This window comes from Antechinus flavipes, chromosome 3 (genome assembly GCF_016432865.1).
Source record: "Antechinus flavipes isolate AdamAnt ecotype Samford, QLD, Australia chromosome 3, AdamAnt_v2, whole genome shotgun sequence".
Lineage (NCBI taxonomy): Eukaryota > Metazoa > Chordata > Mammalia > Dasyuromorphia > Dasyuridae > Antechinus > Antechinus flavipes.
Genome location: NC_067400.1, coordinates 479,536,768 through 479,549,749, shown reverse-complemented (window position 1 = coordinate 479,549,749; position 12,982 = coordinate 479,536,768). Strand labels below are relative to the sequence as shown.

The 12,982-nt window shown below is 34.1% G+C and overlaps 1 protein-coding gene across 2 annotated transcripts in view; it reads left to right on the top strand.

Annotated features, from left to right (window-relative positions):
* Positions 1-12,982, top strand: part of FAM118B (family with sequence similarity 118 member B) — a 100,453-nt gene that overhangs the window by 70,236 nt on the left and 17,235 nt on the right. For both annotated transcript variants that reach the window (XM_051986712.1, XM_051986711.1), the window contains exon 4: positions 8,412-8,639. In XM_051986712.1, the coding sequence (XP_051842672.1) occupies positions 8,412-8,639 (228 nt within the window). The remainder of the gene's footprint in view (positions 1-8,411; positions 8,640-12,982) is intronic.

Below are 12,982 nucleotides of genomic sequence, written 5' to 3'. Positions count from 1 at the left end.
ATCTAAGACTTGAAGGAAATCAGAAACAGAACTAAAGAATGAGAAACTTCCAGGCATGCGGGACAAACACTAAAAACTATTAGAGTGATGGAATGTCATCTTCAAGTAAACAACTAAGACAGTAATGTCCTTGAATCACCAAGTACATGGGGTAGTGTAAGATCTAAAAAGGCTGGAAAGGTAGAAAAGGGTCAGGTTATGAAGAACTTTATAAGCCAAATAAAGGATTGTATATTTTATCCTGGAGGCTCTAGGGAGCTACTGAAATTGATTGAATGGCGGAAGTGAGGGGCACTTTAGGAAGATCATTTTGGCACATGATAGACTGAAATGAAGAAACTTGAGGCATTGAGACCAACCTGTAGTGTACTACAGTAGTCTAGGTGTGAGATTATGAGGGCTCACATGGTATTGTAACACAAAAAGTATCAGAAAAAAAGAAGGGGATAACAGAAAAGATGTTAAACACAATAGGATTTGGCAACTAGTTAGATATGGTGAGTGAAAGCTTTTAAAGCAACATATTATTAATTTAAAATGTAACTGGTTGGATCAGGGAAGGCATACTTTAGGTTAGGATTCACAGTTCATCTTAATCATAATATTATCTTAACTATGACACTCCCATTAATATCATAGAGTATAAATTGAAAGAGACCGCAAATGCCATTTAGACCAATTTATTCCTGAACAGAAATCTCTATAATATCCAAAACAATTGGTCATCCAACTTTTGCTTGGCCTACTATTTGAGGAAAAACTCACTATTTCCCAGAGTAGTACATTGTACTTTCAGATAGCTCTCCCTGGTGGATTAGGTTGCTTGTAGATATAGTGGATTCTCTGACTCTTGTAATCATTTTAAGCTTATTAAAGTGCCTTTTTGGCAACATTAAACTATGACTAGATGGGCACAATGAGTTTGTTCTGCTTGAATAAAGAGAGAAACTTATTTCTAAAAATAATCATCAGGATATTCAGTCCATATTTCTGAGAAAATATATCCAATTAAAGCCAATAACCCCTTGCACAAAGTGAATAAGGATTTGTGGAGTGCCTTTATATAAATCTTATGTAAATTGTTACCCTAGATAGAAAGGAGGAAATTTTAAAAATCTTAGGATTTTAGGTTTTGGGGGGCAGTTTTTGTTTGTTTCACACAGTGACTAGTAGAATATAAGTGATAGAATACAAGTTTAAAAGAAATGTAAAATTGAGTTTAGTGTGTCATATTAAATGAATGAGAAAATTTTTTTTTAAGTAAGTTGTGTGGGAGTTTGGTATTTCCGTTTGTTTGACCATTTAAACATCTGTGTTTGTGTTCCTAAATACCCTCTTATAAATGCCATTGACGGAAAATTAAATTGGTTCCAATGTCATCAGCTTTAAGGGAGAGAAATATTTGTTTGATTCTAAGAAATCATTCTAGCTTATGAAAAAAAAGCCACTCTGCTTTCCATATGTATTCATACAGAAATCAAAGTTCAAGAACATTTGGACTAACTAGTAATTAGTTGTGAATGAATGAATTAAAATGGAATTCATTTCCAGTTTTTAATTTTTACCTTCTTTTTCTTATAAGCAAGAATAGTTCTATTGCCTCTGATGTCTTACCTGATGATTCCTAGGGTATTATCACCTTTTAAAAGGGTAATAAAACTAGATGGCATAAAGTGAATCAGCAGTGTCTGTATGAGTCCAAATAAGACATTGACTATAAAATTTAACAAGGAAGTATTTGTTTTAGAACAAAAATGTTTTGTGTGTTTTTAAGGGTCATTTACATGCTTGTCTGATAAAGTTAGATGATAGCCTTTCTAAATACTTTGTCTGCTGTTGTTGAGATTGTTCTTTCTGATTAGGGAATATGAAAAGACATTGTTTCCTCTTAGCTATCTGTGTGTTCAACTTCAGGGTCACAAAACTATCTATACTTTGTTACTATAGGCAATGAACAAGAGTTTAAAATTTGATATACATAACTAGCCATGGAAGAATAATTTATTAACTGGAGTTTCATTTAGCTCTGGAAAGCCTTGACTACATGGTAAAGACTGATGGCAAAGTGGGATAGTAAATAAGGAAATCCAGTTCATTTCATAGCTGCATATCACCAACTGAACATGTAACCTTTAACAATATTTCACTTCTTTGCTGTAGCTTATCTACAAGTCACTATTCCTTTTCATAGAGAATAATCATTTGGTTTGGATTTTTAATTGTGAAAATCCAAGAAAAGTGTTATGAGGCAAATAAAAATTTCCTTTTGAATCTGCTGAGTGTTTAACACCATGGAAACTGATATCATTTTGAGAATTTCAGTATCAAGAAAACATGAAGAAATCTTGCAATTTTTCTGAGCAAAGACTGAAGAAACTAAATATTAATCACCTATCTACCTAATTCAGACATAAAGTTTAAGCAGAAAAGCTTGAGGTCATTAGGAAATAATTCTTGACTCTCACCTATTAAATAGTAATGGGACATACAAATGATTCATTTGTTTTAGGGTATCATCTCTACACACACACACACACACACACACACACTCTCTCTCTCTCTCTCTCTGATATTTCCATTTTCCTTGCCGTCTCCATTTAGTAAATATTAAGTTCTTCCAAAAGAGTACAAATTACTGCAATGCAACAGTGTTCACAATAATATTTCGCAGGTTAATCATGATCATCACATGTTTATTCCAGATGGATTAGATAACATTACTGTTTTGCTAAACATTATTTTAATTCTTAAGGAAGTATATTACTATTTAGAATTAAGAATTAGTGATATTATTATTTAAATTATAGGCTGGTAGCCAGATGCTTTATTTACCAAGAATTTACATAATTTTAGCTACATTTTAGTGTTTCAAAACCCTATCTTAAAGCATGAGTTTATATATTGTTGCCCATTTACAAGATTACAAGTTTCTTGAGAGGAACTCTCATATTCATTGTTATATTTTTCACAGCCTCTAATACAGTATGTTGTATGTAGTACTTACAGATATTTATCAAATAAATTCAGTTCAAACACTTATCAGGTACAGATTGTGCTATACACTATACTAAGCACTAACAAATAAAAAGTTTAGATAAGATATGGTTTTATGGATTTTAAAGTCTAGGGTGCTCTAGTTAACATAGTACAAGTATAAAAAGTGCTTTGAGTAATATAAGTAAGGGAAGATAGCATTATTGACTGAGGAGATCAGAAGTACAAAAAAGTGGCAGTGGAGTTTTCATGGATGTCAAAGGTAAGAATTAAGTTGCAGAGTGAACAGGTATCAGGAAACTGCTCTATGCATCAAGAACAAAATGAGCAAAGACAGGAAAGTAAGAAAATACAAGAAATATATTGGGAGATGGTGAGTAGTATGATTTGGCTAGAGTTTAGTTTTTGAATGGCTATAGTATTGTCATATCATTTGAAAATTAGAAGGTACTTGAGCAGATATCTTGTACAACTCATAAATGAAAAAAAAAAACATTCTTATCTATCCAATATTTGATTATCCACCTCTTCTTTAAAGATGTTCAAAGAAGGGAAACCCACCACCTTGGAAGATTGAAAAACTATAATCATATCAGATTGCGAAAGGTTGAAGTTAGGTCAAATTATGAAGAGGAAGGAAGAGGATGGGAATTAAAACTTTACTCAATGAGAACACATTGAAGAGTTTTTTAGCAGAGCAGTAAAATGACCAGATAGATCTGTATAAAATAGAATCATATATTTAGAGCTAGGAAGGATCTTAGATGTCATCTAGTCTAGTCTTCTCTTTTACATTTAAGGAAATAGAGGTCATAAAAATTATCTAATTTGCCCAAGTTGGGATTCAGTAGAGCTAGGAACCAAAACAGAGTCCTGACTGCTGCTCTTCAAATCCAGCATCTACTATGTCCCAAATAGTATACTAAGCACTGGGATTACAAAGTAAAGTCAGGCTTCCTGCTCTCAAAAAGAACACAAATCTAATAGGGAGACCTCATTCAATTTACTATTTAAAGACAAGCACTGTACAGAATAAATTGGAAATAATTGCCAGAGGGGAGTCACTAGAATTAAGCAGAATTAGAAAACTTTCCTATAGAAAGTAGGATTTTAGTTGAGATTTAAAAGGAAGGCAGAGATTAGAAGGAAAAGCATTCTGTGCATAGAGAAAGTGAAAGTGCCCAGAATTGGAAGATGGGAGTTGATCTTGTCCCAGGAACAGCAAGAATGCCAATATCACTGTATTAAAGAAAACACAACAAGATGTGAAGTATAAGCAGAAAGTAAGGAAGTCTTGGTATGACAAGGTGGCTTCTCAGGAAAAACTAGATTTACTAGACATATCGGCTTTGTGACTCTGGCAAGTTATTTTACCTCAGTGTCCCAGGTACCTCTCTCAGATAGTAAGCTATAGAACAAGTGCTAATTTGCATTGGTAGAAGTTCTTCCCTGGCTGCAGGAGTTCCTGCACCAAATAACTTGGTAACTGATTAAATCTAAGAGGTGAAGAAAAAAGGAATTTTCATAGGGATAAAACCAGTATTTCAAATTGAGGAGACTGGGTGACTGGCATTACCACTGACAAAGATAGCAAAGTATAAAAAATACCACCAGGTTTGTGGAAAAGAGAATAAACGCAGTTTTAGACATTATGAGTTTGGGGACCAACTATTCTTGCAAAGATTTAGATTTAATGTAAAGAAAAAAACTTCATTACAAGGCTCTTTTACTTTTGAAGATCTGCCTTTACAGATAATTGATCCCCTCCTTATTAAAAGTTTTCAGGCAAAGGCTGGATGGTCCCCTGTGGTAATAATAATATTGTAGGTGCTATTGGAGATAAAGATAAAGACTTGCCTTCAAGACTCTTTCAGTTCTGATTCCATGAATTGCTATTGAGACAGAGTCCTTTAAACATTTGAAGTTGTGGTTCTGGAGCAGTGGAGAGAACTGGAGATGTTGCTGTGAGAATTATCTGTATAGGTGGCTCTGTAGCTAGAGTACCAGGTTCAAATCCAGCCTCAGACACCTATTAGCTGAGTGACCTTGGGCAACTCTTTGCCTCAGTTTTCTCATATTTAAAATGAACAGGAGAGGGAAATAGCAAACCACTCTGGTATCTTTGCCAACAAAATTCCAAATGAGTCACAAAGAGTCGGACATGACTGAAACAACTGAACAACAAAATTGTTGAAGCAGTAGTATTGAAGAAACGTACTAAGGTTGGAAGTAGGAAGAAAAGAACCAAAGACAAAATGAAATACATAAAAGTTAGAAAGTACTATAACAAAGCAGCAAAAGGGAGAAATAGAATATCTAAAAGAAGGTGGTATCTTAAGTCAAAAGAGAAGGGGAAAGCAGTGTCCAATGCTTAAGAGAGGTGTAGAATTATAAGAATGATGGGACAGAGCATAAATCATTCAATTTGGCAGGTAACCTCTGGGAGAACAGTTTCATTTGAATGTTGGACGTTGAAGCAGAATTGCAAGGAGTTAAGAGGACAGTAGGTGCTAAGGAGGCAATGACTAAAGATGTAAACAACTTTTTCAAGAAGGGGAGGCAAGATACTATACAGTACTTCTATGGGGTAGGTCAAGAGAAGGTTTTTTTTTTTTTTTTTTTTTAAGGATTTCAGGGACCTGAACATATTTTTAAATAGTTGGAAATCAGTCACTGAGCATTAATTCACCACTTAGTGTGTACCAGGCACAGTGCTTAACAATAGAGATACACAGAAAGACAAAAATAATCCTTTCCCCAAAGAAGTTTACAAGCTCATGAGGGAAAAATATATAAATTCATATCTATGTACATTGAAGGTAGGGAGTCTGAGATGTGATAGTTCAAGAGACTAGGGGAAGCCCATACTGAAAAAGTGACATTTGAATTGAGTCTTGAAAGAAGATAGGGATATCAAGAGGCCAAGATGAAGAGGAAAATCATGGCATTTTCCATGGCATGGAAGCCAGCCAAAATATACAAAAGCATAGAGACCAGAATTGAAGTCTTTGGCAAGGAACAACCAAGTAGGTGAGTTTCACTGTACCATGCATGGAATACGGGAGGGCAATTGGAAAAGGCCAGATTGTGAAGAGCCTTAAGGGCCAGGCAGTTTTGTTTTTGATCTTCAAGGTCATGAGGAACTTTGAACCTAAAGCAAGTGGAAATGTTATCAGACCTACCTTTTAGGGTTCTTTACTTTGGCAGCTGAGTAAAAAATGGACTGGAGTGTATAGAGATTTGAGAAAAGGAAACTAATGATACAGCCACAGTCCAGGTGAGAGATAGGGGCCTGACTTTATGTGCTATGTAAGTGGAGAGAAGGAACTGTACAGAAGAGATATTGTAAAGAGAGAAATAACAAGATTTGGCAACTAAATTGGTATGTGGAGTGAAAGTAAGGAGTCAAGGAGGATGCTGGGCTTCCAAATGTTGGGAGTTCAAAAGAACACCTAGGTAGTGTAGTAGATTACCAGATTTGGAGTTGTGAAGATCTAAATTCATATCCTAAACAGACACTTTATAATTGTGTGACCTTAGCAAATCACTTAACCTCTCATCTAATATTACCTTTCTTACAAGGTTATTGTTAGAATAAAATGACAACATATGTAAAACACTTTGTTAAACTTTAAAGTACTATATAAATGCTAACTTTCATTATCATTATTGTTATCATTATAAGAATATGAGAAGGATAACAAGTTCTGTTTTGGAAATGTTGAGATACCTATGGGATAAGTATAGTAGTTCATGTAGTTGGTAATAAATGACTGGAGTTTAGCAAAGAAGACATTAGGTAAGACCGGATATATATAGATCTAGGAAACATCAATGGTTTAAAAATGATTATAGAACCCATGGAATCTGATGAGATTGCCAGTAGAGATAGTAAAAAAAAGAAAAGAGAAGAGGCCCTAGGACAAAGCCTTGGGGGATATCCACAGTTAGGGAATGAGAGAAGGGAACAAGCAATTAGTAAGAACTCACTATATACCAGATGTTGTGCCAAGCACTTTTCAAATTTTATCTCATTCAATTCTCATAACAACTCTGGAAAGTAGATCCTTATTTTTTAGATGTGGGCAAAAAGTAGTTCTGGGGTCACACAGCTAGTGTCTGGGGCCCCATTTGACCTTGAGTCTTCCAGACTCCAGACCTGGAGTCCATTGCACTACCTACCAGCCCCAGGAAATCTTGGTGTGGTTGCTGAGATCTCAGTACCTACCAGCCCCAGGAAATCTTGGTGTGGTTGCTGAGATCTCAGTTTCTTCATTTGTAAAATGTAGATAATAATAGTACTTACATCACCATATGATTTGAGAAAACAAATGAGTTAATATGTAAAGTATTTTGTCAGTACTATATAAGATTAGTTATTGTTGTTGTTGTTAAAAGCTTAGGAGTTTTTAATTGGGATAAGAAAATAATCAAAGAAGTAGAGCTGCTGCTGATATGGAAAAATGATAACTGAACTAAGAGAAGGCAGAATTGTTTAAATTTTATTTTGCTTATTTGCTCTGCCAAGCAAAATTATCCCTGGCCTGGAAAAGTAGAAAAAAAAATATTGTTAATGTTGATTATCCTTCCAGTATTAAAATACATGGCAAACATGATTATTAAATCTCCATTGGTGAGGTTTGGAATCTGACAAATAGGAAAGGTACAGCAGAATTGATAAAGGGCAAATAATTGTGTGCCAATTTTTCAAAAAAGGAGAATAATAAAGTCTGCAAACACAATTTGTTTTTATTGTTTAGTCATTTTCTGTCATGTCCAGCTCTTCATTGCCCTATTTGGGGTTTTCTTGGCAAAGATATTAGAGTGGTTTGCCATTTCCTTCTATGGCTCATTTTATAGATCAAAAAACTGAGGCAAACAGGGTTAAGTAACTTGCCTAAGATCGCAGAACTTGTAAGTGTCTGAGGCCAGAGTTAAATTGACTCTATCTTCTTGACTCCGGGGCCAGGTACTCTATCCATTGCACCATTTAGTTGCCCCAAAATTCCACATCATATATTAAAGGGATCATTAATAGCTCTCTAGAAAAGGAAGTAGCAAATATGGCTTCATTAAGAACAGATTGGGGCAGCTAGATGATGCAGTGGATAGAACGCACCAACCCTGAAAAGGATCTGAGTTCAAATCCAGCCTCAGATACTTAACATGTACTTACTATGGGACTTTGGGCAAGTCACTTAATCCCAATTACCTTTTTTTTTTAGGTATGGCTTAGACTAGATAGTCTCTCAGAACCTTTCCAACTCTGAAATTCTTTGGTCATTTAGATATTTAAAGTGAAAAATCTTATGCACAAATGACAAGTACTCTTTAGAGAAATATTGCAATGGTAACAGGTGACTTGGCAACATAGATTTGATCTGTTATTATCCATTATTTCTTAAATCCTTCTCCAGCGTACCAGCAATGTCCGTTCTACATTTTTCAAAGACTGTTTATATGAAGTATTTGATGACTTGGAGTCAAAGATGGAAGATTCAGGAAAACAACTGCTGCAGTCAGTCCTCCACCTGATGGAGAATGGAGCCTTGGTATTAACCACAAACTTTGATAATCTCCTAGAACTATATGCTGCAGACCAAGGAAAACAACTTGAATCCCTTGACCTTACTGATGAGAAAAAGGTAAAGAATAAAAAATAGTTAACTACTATTACGTGGGGCAAAGGATTATTTCTTTTTAAAAAAAAAAAAATAGTATTTTATTTTCCCCAGTTACATGTAAAAACAATTTTTAACATTTGGTTTTTGAAACTCTTGAGTTCCAAATTTTCCTTCTTCCTTCCTATCCCCCTCCCCCAATGAGAAGGCAAGCAGTTCAATATAAATTATATAAGTATAGTCATGCAAAACATTTCTATAAACATTTACAATACATTCCAATAATTGTCATGTTGTGAAAGAAAATATAGACGAAAAACAATCCTCAAAAAAAAAATTATGTTTGAAAAGTGTTCTTCACAAGTTTGTGCTATGATCCACTATGACAGACTTGGTTTTTCTCAGTAGTTCAATGATCCAAGGCAGTCCCAATAAACTTGGGATGAAAAACATCCTCTGCATCTAAAGAGAGAACTATGGAGATTGAATGTAAGTCAGTGCATGCTGTGTTCACTTTTTTTTTCTTTCTTGGTTTTTTTTCCTCTTATGAATTTTCCTTTTTGTTCTGATTTTTCTCTCCCAACATCATGATTCGTAAATAAATAAGAAATAAAATGAAAGTACATATATAATACACACACACACAATGCTGGGTTTTTTTTTTTTTTAACATGTAACTGGGGGAAACAAAAATTTAAAAAAAAATCATGCTTCAATCCGTATTCAGGCAGTTATTTCTCTGGATATGGACAGTACTCTGCATTATAAATCCTTCAGAACTGTCTTGGACCATTGCATTGTTTAGATTAGCCAAGTCATTCACAGACATTCATCTTACAGTATTGCTGTTACTTTGTACATAGACATTTCACTTTGCATTAGCTCATGTAAGTCTTTCCTTTTTTTTTCTGAGAGCATTCTTCCCATCATTTCTTATAGCATGATAGTATTCCATCATAAACACATACCACAATTTGTTTATCTATTCTCCAGTTGGTGGGCATCCCCTCAATTTCCAATTTGCAGTAGATTATTTCTTGATAGCTGACTAGTACTACTATTTCCTTAATAATATATTCAGTTAGCACTTCTGCAGAGATGAAGAGATAGCATCTGGACACCCCATTCTGAATATTACAATAAGTTCTTTTTAATTGAAATGGGATGTTTAATCATTCAATATTTAAAATGTTAGGTGAGCATGACATCATATTAGAATTAGCTCCAAGGATTTAACTCCAGAAAAATATTTATCAAGTACATATCTGTTTAGTTTACTATATTAGGATCTGTGGGTACAAAGAAATATATGAAAATTACCTCATTATTCCTCAAGACATATTATTTAATATTTATAATCACTTAACCCTTCACAAAGATGTCATATTCCATTGTGACTTACATGGAACCCTGGCTTTTCAAAGGCTATATCAATGGAGTATAATTTCTGATAGCTCCTACAAAGTAAAAAGGTTTTGAGTTTTGATCCAGTAGTCCAATGTGTTGAGCTTCAGCCCCACCAAATTTTGAAGAGGAATAACCTGTCATTAATTTGACTGTAGAGTGAAAAATTTTTCTGTCATAACTTAACAAAGATAATTAACTGAATCGTTGCCTCTCCTCAGGGGAGGGAATGTTCATATTGACAAGATGGTAAATCTTTGAAAATTAAAAAAATTGAATAACAATAAGTCAGAAAAACACATGTAAGCATGTAAAGTTGTATAAATATGCATAAATAGAAAGACAACTAAGAGTGACATTAAGAATTCTAGAGTTGAAAGGGACCTTGAAGTCCAAGTAGTCTTAACACATACTTAGTTAGAAATGCTTTCTATAACATATCCAACAAGGGGTCATCCAATCTTTAACTTAACACATGAATCACATGTCATATGGTAGAATTCATAATAATATTATGGGTAACACCCAAAAAGCTTTCTAAATATAATCTCCTATCTTCAGGTAGGATGACACCTAAATAAGCCTTTAGAATTTAATTACCAAGAAAAGGTATAGAACCATGGTTTTTAGAAAGTTTTGAAAATAAGAGTATTATCATGAACATTTTTGTGAACTCAGAAAACTAATTGGATGAGTTTCTGAGAACCTATTCATCCCACTATGTGCTTTTATTACTTTACTTCCTCATTTTGCTTTCCTAAGGAATCTCAGTCAGTACCATTTATTAAATGCTTATTATGTGCCCTACATTTTGCTAAGTGATAGCAATACAAATCTAATTTAGTAATTACATTAATATGTCAAAATTAGGGAATTACAAAGTCTGTTCAGTGACCTTGCTCCATCAGTCCTTCCCTTTTTCTGTTATCTTGATATTTTCAAAAATAAATTTTTATGCCTTCAAATATAAATAAAACAAATCCTCAAAGCCATCTTTCCCTTGACTCATTTACACATACCTCAGTACCTCCTTTTATTAGATGAAACTGAAAAAGGAAAAGGTTTAGAAAAAGAATAGAACTGCTATTGATTTAATTGTCCCTAACCCTCATCCCTAGTCCCAACTCTACCCAAAAAACAATTTCAATCTTCCCCTGTAAACTGGTATCTTCCCGTTTGTCTACAGATGTGTTCCTAATTAATAGACTATCGATATAATCACTGGAGGGCTTTTATGGCAGCTAAAAACAAAAGAGACAAATTAAGAGCAGCTTTTATTATATTACATACTATAGTTGTAGCTTTAGATATAACATCATTTTGTAGTTCATTGACGTAGTCAATGAATTTTTTAAAAAAGAAAAGCCATATTGAAGAAGTACTGATGCCAGAGATCCTCAAATGTGAGATGGATTGAGATTCTAAAGAGGCCAAGAGAGTGCATGGATTGGGGTTGAGGAGAGACAATCCCCATACAAATGAACAATGGCAAGACATAGCATATTTAGTTTTGGGAATAGCTAATATTCCAGTTTGAAAAATAAATTATGTTAAGGGAATTAATTTATAATAAAGATGAAAGGATGAATTAGACATTTTAAACAGCCTTAAATTACAGACTGAAGAGTTTGTACTTTTATCAAAAGGCACTAGGCAGACACTGAATAGTATTTAGCAAGCAAGTGACATGAGGTGTCAGTCCAGGGCCTTAAAGAGATTATTTTGCCAGTTGTATGGAAGATAGATTAGAGAGCAGAGAGACTAAAAATAGAGAAACAAATTAGGAACCTATTAGAATAGTTGTAGTGAGAATCATTAAGAGCTCAAGACGGGTTAGCAGCAGCTAGATGATAAGAATGGACAGATTAGAAGAGAGATCGTGGAAGCAGAATTGACAAGATTTAACAACTGATTGGATATGGAGGACAAAAGAAGACATCAAAGATGATGCCAAGGTCACACTCTTAGGTGACTGGGAAGCATTATATTGGTGTGTTCAATAGATAACATGAAAGTTTAGAGGAAATGATGATTAATCACATTTGGACATAATGAGTTTGAAATGCTTACCAGATCTCCAAGTAGAGATAAGCCAGCAGATAGGAATGTGGGATTACTTTTCAAGAGAAAGATTAATATTGAATGTGCAGAGAGACAGATTTGGGAGTTTAGATATTTGAATTAATGAGAACAAGGAAAAAAGTGTAAGAGAATACACGTGAAGTCTTGGAATTATTTGGGGGCAACCATACTTAAAGAGAAGGAAGATGGTAATCCAGTCAAAAAAATTCAGTAAAAGAATCAGAAAATGAAATTACTGAATCCAAGGAAGGAAGAGATGAAAAACAGTGTCAGAACCTACAAAGTAATCAATGATGATGAGGACTGAAGGGAAGCCATTAGATTTATCAGCTAAGAGACAAGAGAACAGATTATCCGTGTTGTGTCAGAAAACAGTGAAAAATATTGAAGGTATTCAAAAAGTGGAGACATAATTATAAATGTCTTGCTAGAAATTTGGCAGTAGAAAAATGAGAGACATTGTGAGATTTCTGGAGGGGACTTCAGAGTCAAGTGAAAACTTTTTGCATTTAGGAAACACATTAATAGATGTGGATAGGGTAAGATTTGTTATTTGCATGAGGGTTGAGGGAAAGAACGATGAAGAGTAGTTGTCAGAGGAGATAAGAAGTGTTAGCCTTGGCAAGAAGAATCACCTTTTCCTCAAAGATGAGTAAAAGAGGAAAATGCAGTGAGTAAAAGAGAGTACTAAGGTACTTCACTATAGAGGGCCTCAGTTTTTCTCTAAAATCAGAAGCAAGATAATTTTAGCCATCATTGCTTTATCAATTGGTTTTATTTAATTGTTTTTATTTTTTACAAAAGAGAATTTTGTTTGGGAGAGAGATATTTTGGAGTAGTAAATGTGTAATAATATATATATATATATATATATATATTTT